Source organism: Coffea eugenioides, chromosome 6 (assembly GCF_003713205.1).
Source record: "Coffea eugenioides isolate CCC68of chromosome 6, Ceug_1.0, whole genome shotgun sequence".
Taxonomy (NCBI): domain Eukaryota; kingdom Viridiplantae; phylum Streptophyta; class Magnoliopsida; order Gentianales; family Rubiaceae; genus Coffea; species Coffea eugenioides.
In genome coordinates this window covers 6,583,030-6,604,296 of record NC_040040.1, presented here as the reverse complement: position 1 = coordinate 6,604,296, position 21,267 = coordinate 6,583,030, and the positions used below count along the sequence as shown (strand labels likewise).

General features: G+C 36.7%; 1 protein-coding gene across 1 annotated transcript; it reads left to right on the top strand.

Annotated features, from left to right (window-relative positions):
• Positions 1-14,483: 14,483 nt before the first annotated feature.
• LOC113775091 lies at positions 14,484-19,373 on the top strand. Its single transcript, XM_027319831.1, has 4 exons — positions 14,484-15,122; positions 16,600-16,752; positions 16,867-17,553; positions 17,983-19,373. The coding sequence occupies exons 1-4, from the start codon at positions 14,709-14,711 to the stop codon at positions 19,066-19,068; spliced, it is 2,340 nt and encodes a 779-aa protein (XP_027175632.1). The 5' UTR covers positions 14,484-14,708; the 3' UTR covers positions 19,069-19,373.
• The last annotated feature ends 1,894 nt before the right edge of the window (positions 19,374-21,267 follow it).

Here is a 21,267-nt window from a genome sequence, read left to right as displayed (position 1 = left end):
ATTTTCCTTAATTGTTCTTTTTTAAAAATAAAGAGAAACAGAAATTCTTTTTTGCTACTCCATTTTCTACGAGCTATTTCTGTAAAGGCCAGACGAGACCCACTACTGGTGTTGTCCCGTCCGATGGGGTTCGACTGGGTTGGGCTGCGGATGACAGGTGGCGACAAAAATTTGCGATGATGACAGGAGCTGGAGCGACTAGTAGACTTCGTACTCTAATTCAAAGGATGATTCGAAAATTCAAAATTGATTTGATTATACTTGATTTTCTTGCGAGTACAAACATATAGTCGAGCACTTGATTTGACTAAAAGAATAATTTTGATAATTTATATAACTTTCAAGTCTAAAAGAGTAAAATCGTAATAACTAAATATATACTCCCTCCGTCCCATTGTTAATGTCATATTTCACCTTTTTCATTGTCCCAAAATTAGAGTCACGCTACACTATTTTCCTTCTAACCTTCCGTCCTTGCCCTCATAGTGCATGTGCTAGAAAATCCAAATAAATTTGGTGGGACCTACTATTTATTATCCATTTGGAGAAGCAAGAGGAGTACGTGAGACTAACTCTCACTTTATAAGCCAATAATAGCGCGTGTCTCTAACATACAAAGGGATGCTTTTGGTTAAGATGGGACCCACGAAATCATTACTCCATGAAAAATACAAAGTGCAGCTGACCATTGTACTTGCGACGGGATAAATTTGGAACAAAGGCTTGGCTGTCAATAATGATATCACTGTACATAAAAAGTTGCATTCCCTATAAACGTCTCTAATATTGGGACGGAGGGAGTAATTGTTAATTAATTACTTTGTATTTAATAAGGTTCAATAAGTCATCGAATTTGAAAAAATAATACTCAAACTTGACTTGAATAATTAATGAATTGAGTATAAGTCAAAATTTTGACTGAACTATTCGCGAGCTGCTCAAGAGTAGATCGATTCAATTACATCCCTAATGGCCCTCGTCCCAAGATTACTTACTGACTAGGAACAAGAAGGTCAAAACACAGGTTCCGTTTTGATTACTGATGTTATTATGGAAAATTTTCACAAATTTTAATATGGAAAATTGTCTGGTCAATTAGAATTAGAATTCCAACAAGGGTATGTCGTAGCCCGCTACATAAAATATTCTAGCGATTTTGACCAGGAACGACCAAAAAACTAAAACGAGTCTTATCTTAATTAAAAAAAGCAGCCCACATCTTGACTGTCTTGGCCTGTCCTAATTTCAAGTCTCATTAGGATAAAATCAATTTATTAGGGACTGCACAGTTATTTGGCAAAAGCGAAAATGAGCAAACCGGCACTGGGGTTGAAAAGTTTTGTTGGGAAAAAAAAAGGCTCTGGAATTGGATTAAGAAAACTTGCGTAAATTATTTCAAGAGTGCTTGTTTCTGTTTCTTTAACTTTACCTTTTTCTGATGGAAATACACTACAGTATATTGTTCTTTCAGCATTATTTACTGTAATAATTAGAAGGCCACTGACAGGAGCTTCAACCCGTCAAATCAACCACAACACATTTAACACAACCCGTGAGAGAGGATTCAAGGAGCTTGTATTTGGGAAAACAAATAATAATGAATGACTCAGCTTATTTTGGATGTGAAAGAAATGAGGGAACTTTCTTGCAGTACCATACAATAATCTACTATTAATGATTCAATTTGGTTCCAGAATGTCAAGAATTCACGAATTAAGGGCTACAAACATTCCAAAAATTACTGGCACTATATATGTTGTAGAGCATTTGTAAGTCCTACCCCACCCCGGCACCCCCCAAACCCCGGGGGGCCGTGTCATAGTCCCCACAGGAAGAATGGAGGGATAATAAAGGAATCTTCATCCAGGCGGTCAGATTAATTACGGCCCAATCCGTCCAACTATAATGTATGGTAATGCAAGTGCAAAAGAGTTATGGTAATAGCCAAAAAAGGTCAATCCACAACATAAAGAAGTGAATTCCTGCATGTGGTAGGAAGCATCCTTTTTCGGCCAAAGCATGCATAACTCTCTTAACCATCCCTGTCTCTGTCTGGCTCTATCGCCACAGCAGCCCTTCACCAACAAACTTTTCAAAGGGATAACGAATACCTGACCAATAATTCATTTGCTTATAATTAAGATCTCTTCCCCCTTTCTCTCTCTCTCTCTATATATATATATCGTTGAAATGGGGGAGGGATGCTTGAATCCCAACTAGGCAACACCATTCTCTATACATACACAACTTCCTCGATCAAAAAAGATCGCAGGTATCATCAGTTGTGAGCTCCAGGCTTCCAGCCTCCCTCCAGTTTTTTTTTTTTTTTCTTGGGTTTTAGTATTACACATGGAAAATAAGAAGGTAAGCATCCAACAGAAAACATGACATCCATTTATTCTCGAAGCACTACTTGTAGTACTACAGCATTTCCCTCCTCTTCAGCTTCTTCTATGAAAATTACGTACTTTGTCCATGCACGGCCATTCGTCACCCCGGTGCGAGGTACTATCAAACGCAGAATCTTCTCTTCCTTTTTCCAAAAACTACAGCTAGCTGCTGCCGAATTGCAAGAAACTCTTTGCCCTTGTAACACAGAGAAGTCGGGCTCTAGCGCAAGCCCATAGCTCGTTCGACTCCCAGTTCAGCACTTTGTTGTTGATGTTAACCTTGGACTTTCCATCTTTATTTTTAGCTTGTTTTGATGCTTGTCACCAATTAATCCATGGTTTTGATAATTTATGCTCATGTTTCTTCTGGTTATGACCATGTGCTAGATGTGTAGAACGTGGATGAAATTGCCACGGTCTGTACAATAACTGCTTTTGTTGGAAATAAGCAATTATTCTTGAACCATGCAGTGAATTTATTCTACTACTCTTACTATTCAAATGATAAAGCAGATAACCCCCGTATTTATAACTTACTTTTTTTTTTTAACTTTACGTTAGTATATGTCTCGCTAAGTGTGAGATTAACATTGAGTTGTAATTTATGACTATTTGATATCACTATTGTGATCCTACATGTAACTGTATTTAGCCTGCCTTACGCAGTGCTCTTTATCTCCGAAACAATTATATCAGGAAATCCAATTTGAAATGCGGCAATATTCTTAGTTTGCAGGTAAAGCATAAACTATGTAACCAAAAGAGTTTTAAAACTCCCTTGACCTATGACGAGGTGATTTCTGGATGGACGAATCAAGTCGACAGTACAAACACACCTGTCAAGATAGAAGAACGAGCGGGGTCTTATCCCCCGATCTAGCTCTGATGCTAAAGTCAATTATGTAAGAAATTACAAGTAAAAGCAAGACTAATTGGACTCGAGTTATGAGCAAGAGCCACACTAAACTGAGTTGGAGTCTATCTCCCCCTCCCCCTCCCCCCTCCCCTTCACAAAAAAAAAGGAGGAGAATATTTATAGTCAAGAGACTCAGAGGAGGCATGATGGAACCCGCTCCCTGTCACCTGTAGGGCGTTAGTTTAGGGCGGCGGTGTCAGAGGTAGGTCGATAGCAGCGGTCATGTCAACCCCGCCTGGCATTAATCAGCTATGCCTGTTTATGTCAGACGTCGACTGACCAAACTTGAGGATATAGCCGAGGAGGGATCATCTTGGAAAGGTGGAGATGAGTTATGAAATAAAGATAAGGAGTCAGAGATAATCACCTCGACCTTGAGCATCATAAAGAAGTGAACCACCTCGACACTGAAAAGACGAAGAGGGCCGAGGTGAGCACTCACAACCTACATTTTAAGTTTAGACTTTTCTGAAAATTTCGCCTATGCACCCCGTCTGAACTCTGAACCAGTTGTGGCTCAGTCTTTTCTGATTTTGCCTTTGATCTTTTTAAATTCACTTCTCTCCCTAGTATAAAGTAGGAGTAGATATAGAATAAAATCTATTGTATCAAAAAAAAAAGTAAAGTATAAACTACGTGAGTTTTTGCCGATCCACTGAGAGTCAGTTGTGATTCTGCAAAGCACCATTGTGAACCTGCCCTACTTTGTGCACGCAACCAACACTAGTATGAACTTCGGAATCAATAGGCTGACCTGTTCTAGGATTTCTGGGCTTGGTCCCAATTCAAGTTATTGGAAGTTGCAGTTTCTGGCCCAGACTATCGCTTGGGACAATTTCAGTGATCATTGATTGGCTTCTTGTCCTGGAAGACTTCGACCAATCCCGCCCATCAATCCCTAAGAGCAAGAGTTACAAATCTGACGAACAAAATGGATTTGGGCGAAACTCGTATTAAGGAAAGGCCACTGTAATGTTCCAATTTGTGACGGGCGACCTATGCTGAAGCCCAACTTTACGACATTCCGTCATTTCGACATAAGTTTCTGTTTTCAATTCTAGAGCTTGAATTCGCATCGTCTCCCAGCTGATGCTGAAATACTTGCCAGTACTCATCGTATATATAGCTATTTTCATTTGCTCATCCTAATGCTGCTATCATGGCATTCATTCATTTTAAAGTTAACTTCGTTGCAAAGCTTACAAAAACTAATTTAATCGATCATTTATTTCCACTTCTTGAAGCTCATCATAAAAATTCAGTACCCATCAGTATCTTGCTTGGGCAATCATACTTTGTTTTTAAGCAGCAATTTTACCGATTAAATTATGAGAACATCTTGCTGGTGTTTATGGCACCCAAAATCCTTCATTAACTATTGGTACAGTAATCTCAACTGAAGATGTAACAAGTCGTACGCTCTTTTCCATTTTGATTAATTGACTAATCAAACTTTCTTGTAATTCTATGGCAAATCTCTCGTTTTAGGTTAGAAGAAAGCTCAAGAACCTGAGATGATATCAAATTTACGTAATGGATATCCAGACAAGTGGTTTTGCCTTGTTCATATATGCACAGACAGAAGAAAACATCGACGCACTGCAAATCAATTCGTCTGGACAGTGTAGCGTAATCTTGATACTTGATTGGGGGTGATCGTGGTTGCTGGCTTGGACGGAGCCCCACCAGTCTAGCAAAAGGTGAATTATGTGTCTGGAAATGCCGAGGTAATATTCATAGGATCCTCCTCAACATGATGATCTTTCTTCAATACCTAAAAAAAATCTAAATGAAAATCATGATTCTAGCTCAGTGCATCTCCAATTTCCACCACCTGCTGCTGTAATCATGGCTCCAATTGAAAGTTTTCAAGTATCCAAAGGTTTGTGTACAAGTATGCATCTTCATCACACGCGGGTTGAAATTTTGACCGAGTTACTCAATAGTATGGTGTATAAATTCGGCCATACCGATTTGCCATTGAAATCAGTTACGTTTAAATTAAGTAGGGGTTATTAGCCAACATATCACTTTTATGCACTGTAAACATGATATTCTGAATTCAGACATAAAAAGGTCAAAATACTCGAACTTGGATCAGGCGTTTTCAAATATCAAACCAAGCTTAAAATTGATTCCATTTGGTTCGATTTCACTGTTGATCATATTATGAGATAACACTTCCTACTAGGGCGCGAATCGAAATCAAAATCGATAATTCGAAATTTTGAAATCCAATTTTTTTTGAAATTTTGACATCAGAATTTTCGACCAAATTCGATTTCGAATTCACCAACTCCGAATTCAATTCAGAATTCGGTAAATTCCAATATCATCGAATTCAAGAATATAAAAATTATTATTATAATATAAATATTATATTACGTACATATATATATATATATGAAAAAAGAATTTGAATTCGAAATAGGAATTTCGAATCACCGAATTCAGGAATATAAAAATTATTATTATAATATAAATGTTATATTACATATATATAAATATTATAAATATATATATGAAAAACAAATTTGAAATTGAAATAGGAATTTCGAATTGTGAATTCAAAATCAGAAATTTCGATTTGAAAATTTTCATTACCAAATTCGCATAATTCGAAATTGCAAAACCCGATTTCAGTTCCGAATTTCGAATTACTGATTTCGAAAATTTCAAATTCAATTCAAATTCGATCAGTAAATCGAAATTTTTCGATTTTGCACACTCCTACTTCCTACAAATGAAATTTTAAAGGCATCATTTGATGATCCGAGGATAGAAAGGTTCAACTCAAAGGCCTTTTGAAGAAAAAAAAAAACTGACTGAATAGAGTCTACTCTCAGTAGGTATAGATTTTGATTTGGATGGTTGGTTAGTATGGCCACAATAAGTAGAATAATCTAGCCTGTGTCATTGACTCTTGAGGTTTTAATTACCCATGCCATAGGCAACCATCACGCTTGGTCAGAATTGAAATATAAGAGCGAAGACTCTGGTTGCTTGAGAGCTGAGCCGACGGTGACCGGCTTCACATTTATGACAAATTCTTAAGAGTTTCGGTACCTTAAAAAGACTGTTTGATAAAATAAAACTAGCAATACGCATTCAATTACTATTATAGAGTATTACCAATTTTGGTTTTGCCCCCTTGAACTCACGAGTTTAGTTCAAACAAATTGGAAGCAAATATATATAGTTTTTCTTTTGAAACTAAAATTTCTAATGCGGGACAAGGTTCTTAAATTGCATCCGTTTAACATAAGATTCTTATTTAGTTACGAACAATCAATTAATTTACGTGGTGTACTAAAAATTGATAATATAAGGCACTGTTTAATTACTTAAATTGATGCTTTAAAGTGCAAATCGCAAATCAGTAACAATCAAAAGTTCTTATTGCACTTACCCCACCCTTCCCAACACCAAAAAAAAAAAAAAACACTTTATTTGTTTGGATATCTCTTTTTTTTTAAATACTAATAATTCGCTTGTATTTTAAATACATTTTCTAACACACCTTTTTAAATTCTCAATCACTTTTTTATCTCATATACATCACATCATAAAAAGTATTACAGTAATTATTCTAAATAATATTTCAACTAATACTCTATCCAAACAAATCTATTACGGAGTTAAAGTTTGCCGCGTAAATCTTTTACATTTCCTCCCGTTCTACTTGAGTGGAGTTTGGGATCACTTGCCATCAATACACAAGTGTGATGACTGCTGATGCATGCCCCCCGTCCTCCTCGGTCTTTTTGTATTTTTAAGATACAAATCATTCTTATTATTGATGGCAAATCCGCAATTAAAACCTTCATATCCCGGATTAGATGACCTTAACAATGAAGATGACGAGGTCGGAGAAGATCATGTTATCGTACATAAGCTCCGACAGAAAGAGTACATGCTATTTATGCATTTTTATCTTTCATTACCCACCAAAAATAAAAAAAAAAGAATAAAAATTGACTAAAGTGGTGGAATCGAACAACACAGCCCAGAACCAGAACTGAAGAGGCTGGCATTTTGATAATAATTAATCAGACTCGGGACACTGGAGCATGGTGTAGACTGTTCCACTGTTTTAGTTTAGGTCCATTTTCCACTTGCACGACGATACCTTTTTGTTTTGTGGCTGTTGTTGCAGTTTGTCACTTTGTGAGGCCTGCGAGTTTTTGATATTATTTTCTTGTTTTATTCATCTTCTAAGTATATTGTTCCTTTCATTCTCCCTCGATTTTCGAAATCGGGAATTCTTTTTTTTTTTTTTACACTGAGACCATACGTTAGGTACTGATATTAGACTTGCCACTTAATTGTGGCTTCTTTCGACGAAAAAATTCCGTCAGCTCCTCCCTCTCCTTAGATTAGGTTAGAATAAGTTATACAAATGTTATTGTTGTGAAAAAAAAGGAATATTAGTATTAGACTATTAGTTATTGCAAAATAGCAGCCTTATTTGCTTCTTAATTTTTATGCATAGCATCTAGCTAAGTGACACACATAGAGGTTAATTAGGATGTCCGGCATTAATGATGCATGAGATCATGCAAAAGAAATATTGTGTTTGGATTGTCAAATTATCTCAAATAATATTTCACTTGCATCATAAACACATTTCCCAATTCACCTTTTTATATTTTCAATTACTTTTTATCTCACATACATCACATCACAAAAAGTGCTACGGTAATTATTCTAAATAATATTTCAATTAAAAAGTGCTCAATTAAGCTTATCCATTTCAAAGAAAAAAAAGATTTAAGTAAATGCAAAATGAAGGGCTAAACCCAAGAAATGGAAAGCATCAAGACCATTTTTTCTAATGATGATAGATATCAAGCAAAAGAAAAAGGACAGAACGTGTATGATAAAAGACTTGCCATATGTTGTAACATAGCAACAAATTAGTATAACAGATTAATTAATTGGCGTCATGGATTACTGTTTTAAGCTTCTTATTTCCAAAGGCCTTGCATATTAGAGCTAAAACCATTTTAAGCTATTTTTTTGTGTATTAACAACCTAACAAACTTTAATTACACAGAAATATAATACTGCATTTTCCACCGTAATTCTTCATTAAGAATTCATTTATTCGTCGCCATTAAGTGCGACCGCCCCTACTTTAAAAAGAGTGGCAAATCAAAAGGATGACCGAACTGGTGACTGCAGACACGGCATTGACATTTAACAGGAATATTTATATCAAGTTCTACCTTAATATAATATAATACTCCTATATAAATAGTAAGTTAAAAAGTTTAATTCTTCACAGGACAGGACTGTGGATTTTTTTTTTTCTATTTAAAGTAAATTATCAGTCTCGTTATTATTATTAAGGACACGACCATGTCATAAAAGTGGGCATGCACGGCTGGATGGTCCTCAGTATTATGCAAAATTACTCGACACATATAAATTCTCGAGATATCACAATGAGTCGTATTTCTATCGCTGCTGTAAGAATACCTTTTTCTCGTCAAGAGGCATGCAATTCCGGCATTTGGTCTTAATTGATGTGCACCAAAATCAAGAAACCCCAAGTAAGAAACGTATCAAGTATTCTTCCCCTTGACGGCTTGACCTACTCGATCGACAACCTTATTCATTTGCATAATTGAGGAGATCAAGTTTGAACCATCATGCATGATCGTTCAAGCTTAGTTCCCAAGCTAAGTTCAATTCCTCATAGTGGCTTCAGCGACAACGAGAGGTCATATAAACCACTTAACTTTGATTCAATGGCCACAAAAAAAAAGGATTAATTCCCTCTTTGAACTGTAAGTTAAGGATTTTAGCTCCATTTATCGTGAAAAGAATTCAAAAAAGATATCGGAATGACCCTTTGATCTAAGTCAAATTCTTATAACTACAATCTCTTTAGATTCCCCTCCCTACAAATTAAGATAAATTAGGTTATAAAAATCTAATCGTTGCAGTTAAAAAAAAAAGATAATGAAAGGCCGAATAATCTATATATAATCTTAGCCATTTCCGAAGATTTCTTCATATATATAATTATATCAATATGGCATCAAATGGATGGACACAGCAATTATCGATCAGGGTGAAAGCTAGAATCATGCATAATGGAACCAAACACACTGCTACAAGACAAATAGAGTACCTATGCACATTTGATCCTGATATATATGGAACTGAAATGACTCGATAATGAAACGACCGTCACATTTGATCCTTCGGCACTTTTCAACAAAATTTTCCAACCACTATTATCCAAGTCTCCCTTTTTTTCACTTTCTCTGTAGAAAACTTTCATAAAAAAGGACGTCAACATAGCTGGCTTTACTAAAATTTTTATTATAAAAAGCATAAAGAGAATCAGAATTGCACGCACGCATGAAAAGCATCCAATTCCGCGTCTTAAGTCAGGTGATTTGGAATTTAATGTTTTAGTAGCCCGAAGTTAAAATATATTTCAGTCTCCAAAAAAGTCTAAAAAGGACATAGCATAAATTAAGGATCGTTATAGGGTGCTTCTGACTCAGAGCCAACTGTATCTGTTACTATTAAATATTTAAAACTAAGTACTGGTCTGGGGTGCCTGCCGATTATCTTCTTTCAAACAAGATAATAGCAGTAGCAGTAGCAGTAACCCCAAAAAAAAAAAAGGATACATTGTATTAGTACCAAAGAACGAACTGCTCTTCTGATGCTATCTTCGGTTAATGACGCGCGCATGCGGATCGGTTCCAGACGAGTGCAAGTCGTCGCTAGTTGCCAGCCAATATGGCACCATGGGACTAAGGTCCGAATAGTCATTAAAAAAAAATAGTTCGGATCGATTTTGTATAAAATGCACAATATATAATTTTATATATACACGATATAAATTATTTTAATAACATGTAATTATAGAACAAAATTTTGTGAATCTCACTCATGATATGAAAAACGATGTACAAAATATAATATGAATTTTACATTTTTTTTTGGGTCAAATTTTGACCATCAACCTTTCGAAACAGTTCCTTCCTGCAATCATTCATGCCTCTCCTCCGGCACGATGCGATAAACAGGAGCTTGGAAATTAAAAAAACGTACATAAAGCAGATTTTCTCAACCATATAAAAGAACAGACAGAATGAGCAAGTTTTCCCAGAAGGGTCCTACATATGGTATTAATTCGTGCAGCTCCTAGTACGGATATAGCATGCACAAACATTTCGAAAATATGATGTGTGAAATCAAACATACAAAAAATATATATATATACAACAACAACTTACATCGACTTGTACAACTATAAATTGTTACAAAAGGAGAAGTATCGAAGATTTCTTGTATATTAGTACGTAATTGAGCAGAATAATGTGGATCAAACCAATTGTCAAGTTGCAATTGCACCCCACAAAGCGACCAACCCTCCCCTAAGCACTTTAATATGATTATTTATTCAATGAGACCTATTTTCCCATAAAAGATTTGCCAATAGAAAGAGCCCACTGAATATCAAGCAAAATACCAATTGGCGTTTGATGCAAATGTGTTGCACATGAAGTCAAGTCAATGGTTCATTTTCAAAGTCACTTGCATATTAAGTTACTACTCAACAGATAATTAACCAAAACGGATCAATTAAGCGACCACTAATAATATGAGCCATAGTATCAAGACAATGAAAGAGAGCTTCCAGGGGTATTAGAATGAATTAAGACGTGGGTTACAATTTATATCTTATATATCCAAATCTGGGATCACAATTTCAAACTGGGTTAATGTTAAGAGTAAGTTGGATCCATGACATGTTAAATTCAATTTTTGCATATTTGTCATTCATCCAAACGCTAACAGTATATACACTATCAGTGTAGGAAAAATTAATCATAATGTTAATTGTACAAGTATTTAATTTAATTATGAAGGGTGTGAACTGGAGAATGACGGGGAGAATTTAATTAATCCCTCTCTTTAATTAACTCAAACTTATATCACAATCATCTGAATGTTATTACATCATATCAAACTCAATATTTGCTTCATATGAATGAACGTTCAATGGCAAACTAAAATGGCTTTTATGTTTTGGTGCAAGAATACTAACATATTCAATTCATCAATCGTTCCTTTTTTTTTTTTTCTTTTTCCTTATATATATATATATATGAATCGTTTTGCTTTGACGTTAGCGAGTGATTTTATTTTAGCAGCAGGTATTGTGAATTTTTTAAGTTTTTTTGTAGAACGGAATTAAAGAATTCAAGAACCCGGATTCTAGAACAGGGAAAACTAGAAAGTCGTAACTACTATATAGTATCTTCTCAAACTTGAGTTATTAAAGAGGGGGGAAATGTATAAACTGAGTTGAACAGTAGACTTCCTTTCAACCAGAGAAGTGGTGGTTGGGGAGTTTGAGTAATGTTACCTCTCCATTTCAGATAAAGGCAGAAAGACATGAAACTTGCACAAGGTTAAAATTTAGAAGCGGAAAAAAAGGACTGTAAAAGGTGATAGGGACCATATATCGTGCTTTAATTTTCATCCACGAGAAGACTTCTCAGCAAAATCAGTACACCAAAAGCTACACGGTGATCATCTCAGTGAGATGGAGATATACAACAACTTGCAAGAAGTAGATATTTCTTTAGGCTTCAAAGTTAAAACTACTACTGGTGTTTAAAGATTTATTTGATTCTACTCTCTATAGGATTTTCTTATATTGCATGACTTAAGAAGCGCATTTTCACCATTTATGTGCGTTAGAACCACATCCATAGTTCCAGTTTGTGAAAATAATTGTGTCTTCAGAATTCATATTGGGCTATTTTGTAGCATAAAATTCTCTCCTTTGTTGTTTCTTTCCAAAATGCCCGCAGCTCTTCTAGTAAGAACGATAAATATGGTTCTTAAATACGGGTAAATAACAACTCTTTTTATTCGGCTACGGTACTAACTGATTGCTCTTTTTTTTCTTTTTTTTTTTTTGGGAACTAGCTATTAATAATGCATCGCCAAGTTTCGATAGTCATTTCAAATCCCGGATTCCATTGATGTGAATGAAATATTGGCATGTACTAATTGCTTGATCTCGAAGGATGAGTGCTTGCAACTTCTATATATGCTATATCTTTTAGTTTTCCGTACGTGTATAAATAAAATTGCATACTTATGATCATCTAAAAGAGAAGAAAACACCATGGGAGGAAAGCCGCAAGTACGTAAAAAGAAAAAGAAAAAAAAAGCAACTATTGTATGTTTTTTAGATCTAACTTGAAAAAACACGTGTCATATAGATCGGAAATTTTTGTTTTGAAAACTAGAAAAGAGTTAACCAACAGCCTTTTGAGCTGTTAATCATCATCAAAAACTTAGGATTCAAATCTTATTTTTTATTAACGTGTCAGTATTTGTAACTTCTTCTAAAATACAAATGTTAGATCTGATGATGGTGAAGGATAAAGAGTTGTTGCCGCGTGTATAACGGTGCATTTATGTTTCAGTTACGCAGATGTAAACCAAAAATTCTGAATTGTAGAAAAAATGATAAAGAGTTATTGACGCGTGGTGGTGATAAATTTCTCTTGTAGTCTTTTTTTTTTAACCAAAAGATAACTCATGTTGTCATTTAATGCAACCAAAAAACAGAGACTGGATTAGTTGACAAACGAAGGGAAGGATAAAGAGCTTCGACATCCGTACATATCTTAAAGACTTGATGAAGTAACAAATTAAGAGATAATCCACAGCTAAAAAAACACAATTAAGTGTTTATCAATGATCAAGTGGAATCAGTTCATATTTTATTGCTTCTTATCATCGATAAAATGAACATCCCACCCAAAAAAAAAAAAAAGGAAGGATAAAAATGAGCAAGGTATCCTCATACCTCATACTAGCAAAATAAATAAATAAATAATCAAAACAAGTGGGAAAACCAAACCTAAAACAATCAATGCACTCGGCTGCTAATAAATGAGAAGCTGAATACAAGAAAATAAAGAAAAGGTCAAAAAATGACGTCACTTAATTGAGAATAAATAAGAAAAGAAATAGCACTACTAAGTAAGGATAAATATGAAATATCCACCCTTCTCTCTCCCTCTCAAAAGTCCCGTAAACTACTCAACCGCCATATCCTCTCGCTCTCTTCCTTGACCTTTTTTCATCTCACAATGCACCCAAGTCAACTGCCAGACTCCGACGCCGTTTCATCCCCAAAAATTCAGCCGTGTCCCTTAAATCCACTACAACATATTGCACTCGGGGTCCCACCAAAATCACCCACGGCATAAGTATAAGTGTATAACCCCGCCACCGCCAGGCGCCAGCCCATATAACAAAACGGATTACGTTTACAGAACCGCACGCTCGCACCAGACTCACAAAACTTTGGCATACCTTTGTCTGAGTACTAACCATACGAGCTGAGTGTGTGTATATATATATATATGTATATACACTTCCTAAAACAACACAGACATTATTAGTTTTACCACATCAAAATCACAGCTGTTGGTATTTATTGTCGTATTTCTCTATTTATCCACCTGGTAACAAATTATTTATGGATTTAGTTATCGAGTGCTTACGGAGAAAGAATGAATTCAGGGTGTTAATATTTTTGTTTTGTTTTCTGAGGACAATAATTATGAAGATGCGCAATCATATGTTATAACTTAGGTATATGAATCGAGTGTTTACTGACTTTTCATGAGGAAAATCTATTTATACTTAGTACCATATACTTATTAGCCACGGCAGGTAAGTGTATAGTTACGCCTCTTAATTACGTACAGGAGTTTCGGTGGTTAGCCATGGCAGACACAACCACCAGGGAGCTTTGTAGTTTCACCTGTAGAGTCATTTGTTGTTTTTTAGGTTTCAGTTTCACCACTCCTAAGTACGGAAGCGCACAACGTTCGTATAGTCGTCACTCGTTAGTTAGCTTATAACTGAGCTTAAGCTGTGGCTTTGGGGTTTGTTGATGCTAAGTCGTATTGACGCAATACCCCACCTCTTCCTTCGGCCTTCTCCCCCAGCCCCCACCTTCCTACCCCAGCAATTTTCTCCCCTCTCTTTTTTTGTGTTTATAAAGTCTATAAGTCCCCCCCACCCCCATGCTTTTCTCTCTCTACCCTTCGCTGTTTCTCAGCAAGCAAATACTAACGGCATATTCTTCTTTCTCTCTCTCCCTCTCCCTCCCTCTTTCTCTCCTTCGCATCCATTTACACACACACACACACTCTCTCACAGAACACACAGTAAACACATTGAATTGCAGTAACCATTCTTCCTGAATCTCTTCCATTTTTATCTCCCCATGTAGTCTCCTCAGATCTCATACCCCCTTTAGGCAAATTCCTAAACCCAAAAAAAAAAAGGGTCTGTATTTGCTTTTGGGTCTTATCTTTTAAGGAAAGAATTTGAGAATGGTGGTCAAGATGATGAGGTGGCGACCATGGCCACCCCTGCAGACGAGAAAATACGAGGTCAGATTGAAAGTACGGAGACTGGAGGGTTCTCTGGCGGTGATGGGGAACGGCAGCAACAATAATGATTGGGTGCATGCGTCTTCTGCAGATAAAGAAGGTGGTGGGGCCGCTCCACCGGGATTCACGGTGGAGATCAGGTGGAAGGGACCCAAGATCGCCCTCAGCACTTTCAGGAGGAGCACTGTTAAGAAGAACTGTACTAGAGAGGAGAGTGTCAAAACCCAGGAAGATGGTGAAAACGGTGGCTTCTTGGTGCTGTGGGACGAGGAGTTTCAGAGTGTTTGTACTCTTTCTGGGTACAAGGACAATGTGTTTCATCCCTGGGAGGTTGCCTTTGCTGTCTTCTCCAATGTGAGTTTTCCTTTTTCTTTTTCACTTAAAAATTTTCTTTTTCTTTTTCTCTTTCTCTCTCCGACTTTGTTGACTTGGGATCTTATTACTTTTTATCTTAATTCAACTAATTGATTCAGTATTTTGGCTTTTCTGGGCTTTATTTTCTGGTTAAGGAAATCTTGATGTGGTTGTGGGGTTTCTCATTTGGTTTTGGAACGCCGTTAAAGTTTGTTCCTTTTTTTGGGAGAAATTCTGTCAGCGTTATTGGATACATGGGGTTTATTTGTGGAGAATTAGGGTTTTCATGATTGTTTCTTTCCATTTCTTTCCTTTTTCCGTTTGATGTTCATTCTTGGATATCATTGCTCAGTTTGCATGACTAGTTTGGATTATAGAAGGTTATTGGAATAAAAAAGTTTTCCTCTTTTTTTGTTCTTTTTTTTTGTTGTTTCATGGAAGCGTATATTTTAGTTCATGCCTTGACTTGGGAAAACAGGTAAAGGAATGAATAATGAAAAGGAAAGAACTGCATGTGCACTCTAGTTTATTGGTGACTCACCATATCAGTTTTTCCTCTTCTTCCGCTCAGATATTCCTTTATTGGTTGTGAATAGATATGGGAATTTCAATCTGTCTCTGGAGGAAATGTCTACCATTTGCTTCCTTCTGTGTACTGAATTTGCTTTGATTCAAACCATGGGTATAATTCTTTGAGGAAATGCCAACCATATGAGTGTTGATTTTTTGTTTTTTGGGGTCAGCAATTAGACCACCAGAATGTTGGGAGATTTTGGAATGTGTTTTAGCGTTTGCATTTCTCCAACCAATTGTTTTCTGTGTGTGACATCGAAGAGTTGTTATTTATTCATTTATGGATGCTTTTGCCACTATTGATGTGATACTTGTTGATTCTTGAATGGAAGATAATTATTCTTCTGTAAGTCATTACATAGGTTTTTCGCTTGGCTATATATTTTGTTTTCCATCTGTTAAATGAGTTTGGCGGCTACTGTTATATGATTGGCTTTTATGTTTTTATATGCTTTTTTTGATGATAATGCAAGAGGCTTGGCATGTCTTGTGGTGGTCTTTTAGATGTATATATTCAGACATCTCTAATGAGATTGGTTGTTTTGCTACCCCGCGTAAGATTCAGAAAAAGTCATTTTGGATTTCAGGATGCCAATGTTAGATATAAGTTATTAAATTGTATTGTCGCTACTCGACGTTTTAGTTACTTCATCCGACAAAGTCAGAATGCCATTATTTTATCTTACCAGTTATCTTCTCTCATGCAATTATGTTAAAGCGGAGACGTTTTATTCTGTAAGGATGTCAGCACGTCATTTTTGCAAAAGAAATTATTTTTTTCATGCATCATGTATGTGCACTCAGTGGCAGTGGCATAGGAGAAAGTTTTTATCATTTTCTGATAAGTAAGATTCTCATATGATGCTTTATTGTTACCATTTTCTGTTACTTTCTCCTGTTCCAGGGTTTGAATCAAGGGGCAAAGAACAGGGGATCTCTTGTTGGTACAGCAGTCTTGAACCTTGCTGAATTTGCTAGCGTGACTGAAAAGGAAGTTGAAACCGATATTCCTTTGGTACTTTCTGGCTGTACATCTGAGCCTCGGCTCTCACTTCGTGTATGTATCATCTGTTGTGCAGCTTTTACCAGATGCCAAATTGAATATTTATCTTTATGCTGGTTCGATTTACATTTGTTATTGATATCCGATTTTATCTCTTATCTGATACAGATATTGTTTAGCTTATTGGAGCTGAGAGGTGCACAAGATTCAGTAGAGTCAGCACAGAGGACAAGTTTTCCTGTTCAGTCTCCACTACAGTCTGGAGATAGTCCCTTACCAGAGAAAGATGAGCTTTCTGCTCTTAAAGCTGGTCTCAGAAAGGTCAAAATTTTTACAGAGTACGTGTCCACCCGGAGAGCTAAAAAGGCTTGCCGTGAGGAAGAAGGAAGTGAAGGCAGGTGCTCGGCCAAGAGTGAGGATGGCGATTATGCTTACCCATTTGACACAGATTCACTGGAAGAATTTGATGAAAGAGAATCAGATGATGGCAAGGAAAACGCTACTGTTAGGAAGTCATTTAGTTACGGAACATTAGCTTATGCTAACTTTGCAGGTGGGTCGTTTTACTCCAATTCTAGGAGCAACAGTGTTGATGAGGATTGGGTTTACTATAGCAACCGCAAATCTGATGTTGGCTGCCCACCTGTTGATAATCCAATTACTTCTGTTTCTGAGGCATCTGTCTTGCAGAATACGAAACGTAGTATATTACCTTGGAAAAAGAGGAAGCTGAGCTTCAGATCTCCTAAAACCAAAGGCGAGCCATTGCTGAAGAAGGGAAATGGAGAAGAAGGCGGAGATGATATCGACTTTGATCGCCGGCAGCTCAGCTCAGACGAATCTTTCTCTTTCTGGGTAAGAAAGTTATGATTAAATAGTTTGTTGTGGAAAGTATATTTTTCATTTTTCTTGCTAGAGCTTTGAATCCACAGATACTTGTCCTGCCTTCTGTATGCAGTGTCTCAGACTCCATTAATATTTTGGCATTTTAATGATTGCTTGAACGTTTTATAAAGTTAGAACCTTCCTTGACTGTCCTTGATGAAGTTTTTGGCGTACATTTCCATTACAAATATAGTTTTTTAGTTGACACACGCTCTGATTTTCAAATCATGTTCATTTTGAGGACAATGGCACAAGTCCATCAAGTTTAGTATTTCTTTTGTGGTGAGAATTCACCATTCAATCGCTTCATTATAGCTCCTTCCTTATTCATCCTTCTTTTGTATTTTAATGAGTTTTTCATTTTCAAATTTTAAGTCATGTTTATGCCAATTTTGGCAGTGGCGGAAGACAGATGAAGACTCAAGTGCACATCGCTCATCTGTATCTGAGTTTGGAGATGACAATTTTGCTGTTGGTAATTGGGAACAGAAAGGAATTATGAGCCGAGATGGACATCTGAAGCTCCATACCCAGGTGTTCTTTGCTTCTATTGACCAGCGAAGTGAGCGGGCAGCTGGAGAGAGTGCATGCACTGCCCTTGTTGCTGTAATTGCTGATTGGTTGCAAAATAATCGTGATCATATGCCGATTAAATCACAGTTTGATAGTTTAATCAGGGAAGGATCTCTAGAATGGAGGAACCTTTGTGACAATGAGATTTACAGAGAGCGATTTCCTGACAAGCACTTTGATCTTGAGACTATCCTACATGCTAAAATTGGTTCTCTTTCTGTAATTCCTGGAAAGTCATTTATTGGATTTTTTCATCCAGATGGGATGGATGAGGGAAGATTTGATTTTCTTCATGGTGCCATGTCATTTGACAATATCTGGGATGAAATCAGCCGTGTTGCTTTAGAATGTCCAGGTGACAGTGAACCTCAGGTCTACATTGTCAGTTGGAATGACCATTTCTTTGTGCTTAAGGTTGAAGCTGAAGCTTACTACATCATCGACACCCTAGGAGAGAGACTCTATGAAGGATGTAACCAGGCTTACATACTGAAGTTTGACAGGAACACAACCATCTACAAGTTGCCAAATACTGCTCAATCATCCCAAGAAAAATCTGTTGGTGATCTGCCAGTTGTTGCAGCAGCAGAACCAAAGAATGCGGATTCCCAGCAGGTAAGCTCAAAAGAAGGTTCGTCAGAAGATTCTGAACCAATGAAGAGTGAAGAGGAGGAAGAACTGGTCATATGTCGAGGCAAAGAGTCGTGCAAGGAGTACATAAAGAGCTTCTTGGCTGCTATTCCTATTAGGGAACTGCAGGCAGATATCAAGAAAGGTTTGATAAAATCAACGCCCCTACATCATCGATTACAGATTGAATTTCACTTCACTGACCTACAGTTACCAGCCCCTGTAAGTCCACCAGTAGAAGAAGTCGCTTCAATTGTGCAACAAGTAATTGAAGTTGCCTAAAAGACGTTTGCTGCATAGTGACTTCAATGTAAATGCATAGACAAGCATGTTAGTCCTAACTTTGCCTTTTTCTTTTCCCTTAGTCTTGAGGTGAATGGGTTAAAAGAGTGCCCATTTGATCTTTTTTTTTTGGTTGCGCTTGTAACTGAGTATAGTATGTTGCGATGCTGTTTTCCAGCTGATGCGTCCGGGTCGTTCTGGTCTCTCTGTAGTCTGTCTTTAATCTTACCTTCTCTCAAAGGGATACTTTTGTAAATGACTTTGTTTAATTTCGACTTTGTTTAATTTCTGCAAGTGTTCTATAATGTTGCCAACTTATTATTATCTTATTTCCTTCTTCTCCATGGTTATTTTATTGGGATCATTAATAATAGGATTAGATGCCGAGACCCCGCAATCAATGGGTAGGCGTACTTCCTAATCTTAGCTGAGCTGGTGGCGGTGTCATCCGATTTTTCATTTGTTTTTGACTCGAGGATTATTTTCTGGCTGGATCGTGGGGGCAGCGAATATAGATGGCCCGGAAGAAGAAGAAGAAGAAGAAGAGAATCCGACCGGCGGATTGCATGTTCGTGTGATGGTGACATTTTTTTTTGCTAATTTGGTCTTCCGAAAGATTCTCTGGGCTCAGCAACCAAGCAACGATTCTGCCCAAGAACTATCGTGGCTGTTTACAGCAATCTTGTTTCAGAGCCACTCAACTTGGGTCCAAATGAGGTTATCTCTCGGCATGCATGCAATGGATACTCGATACTATTCCGCACCCACCGGTCAGAACTAACACCGCTTGCTTAGCATATTCTTCTGTAGCCTGTAGGTCCAGATCAAAAACAGTAAACTATGTAGTGGTTGTTGACACGAAATTGTCTGATATGATTAGCAGCACTTGATATAGTCGCAAATCGTTACCAGAATGGCCTAAACTTCGGCACAGAATATGTCGACTGATTCAAGCATAATACAGAATACGAATAGGAGTGTTCTAATTGCAGATATTAAATCCAGCCTCATCAAAAGCTGAATCACGAGCCAAATTCACTATCCTACTATAATTGGCATTTCGTGACGAGTAAAGAGAAGAAAGAAGAACCAAATAGTTCTGACGAATTATGGAGGTTCTTCAACTTTTTGAGACCAATTGGAGGATGCTTCGAAAGCATTCTCCCTTTTTTTTTTAGCAAAAAGTGAGCCGAGATCAATCAATCGAGATCTTTGATGATTTGATGCAGTAAGCTTTCAAGCTTTGCTTCCAAAGCCCCTACTTTCTGGTGCAACTCTTTTTGACCGAGTGCTTTAGACACGCTATTAAATGATACTCATCATTAGACCTGGCAATTATGCCCAAAACCCAACAATCCACCCACTAATTTGAGAGGTTGGGTTGAGTAATTTGGGTGTTGGGTCAATTTTGAATTGGATAATAAAAACTCAAATATATTTTGGGCAATTTGGGTATTTGTGTTGGACACTCATTACCCAACTTAAATTTAAAAAATAAATAAAAAAATTAAATTCAAGAAATACGACTCTTGTTTCCGACGACTTCAACGATAACTTTTGTTCTTCTGCCCGAATAAATCACCACCACCTCCTCCTTTGCCACCTCTACTCTTGAGCAAATTCACATCTTTCCTTCAATTTATATTTAACTACGCTTGGTGTTTAATATATTGCTCCGGTGGGGCATTGTTTTTCAAAGTCTCTTATCGATGACATAGCTAGTTTGAGATTTCAGAAAATCATGCCACTAACAAATATTGTTTTAGAAAATCATGGAAAATATCGGCCACCACCGCCAAAAAGCATATCAGAAATGCAATTGCAATATAGAAACCTATCCAGATCAGCGGCTGAGCATATTGTGCTAGATCTTGTAAACTCCGTTGGCATGCTTCATATTGTTTTTGGACTACTTCACAAATTGTGCTTTCATTAAAACTTTTCAAACGAATTGAATAGTATATTTGAACTAATTGATTGAGAATTGTATCTCTCTCATCAAAATTTCAGTTTAATTTAGGCGTGATTGGATCTTTTATGGAACTAAAAATAGTTTAAACAGTTAATACATGTGTATTTGTGAAAGTATATTGGTGTGTATTTTAGCGTATAAAAATAATGTATTTCTAAAGAATTTAAAAAGTTGAGTGTGTGTTTGTATCTGTGAAAGTATTTTAGTGTGTGAAAATGTGTGTGAAA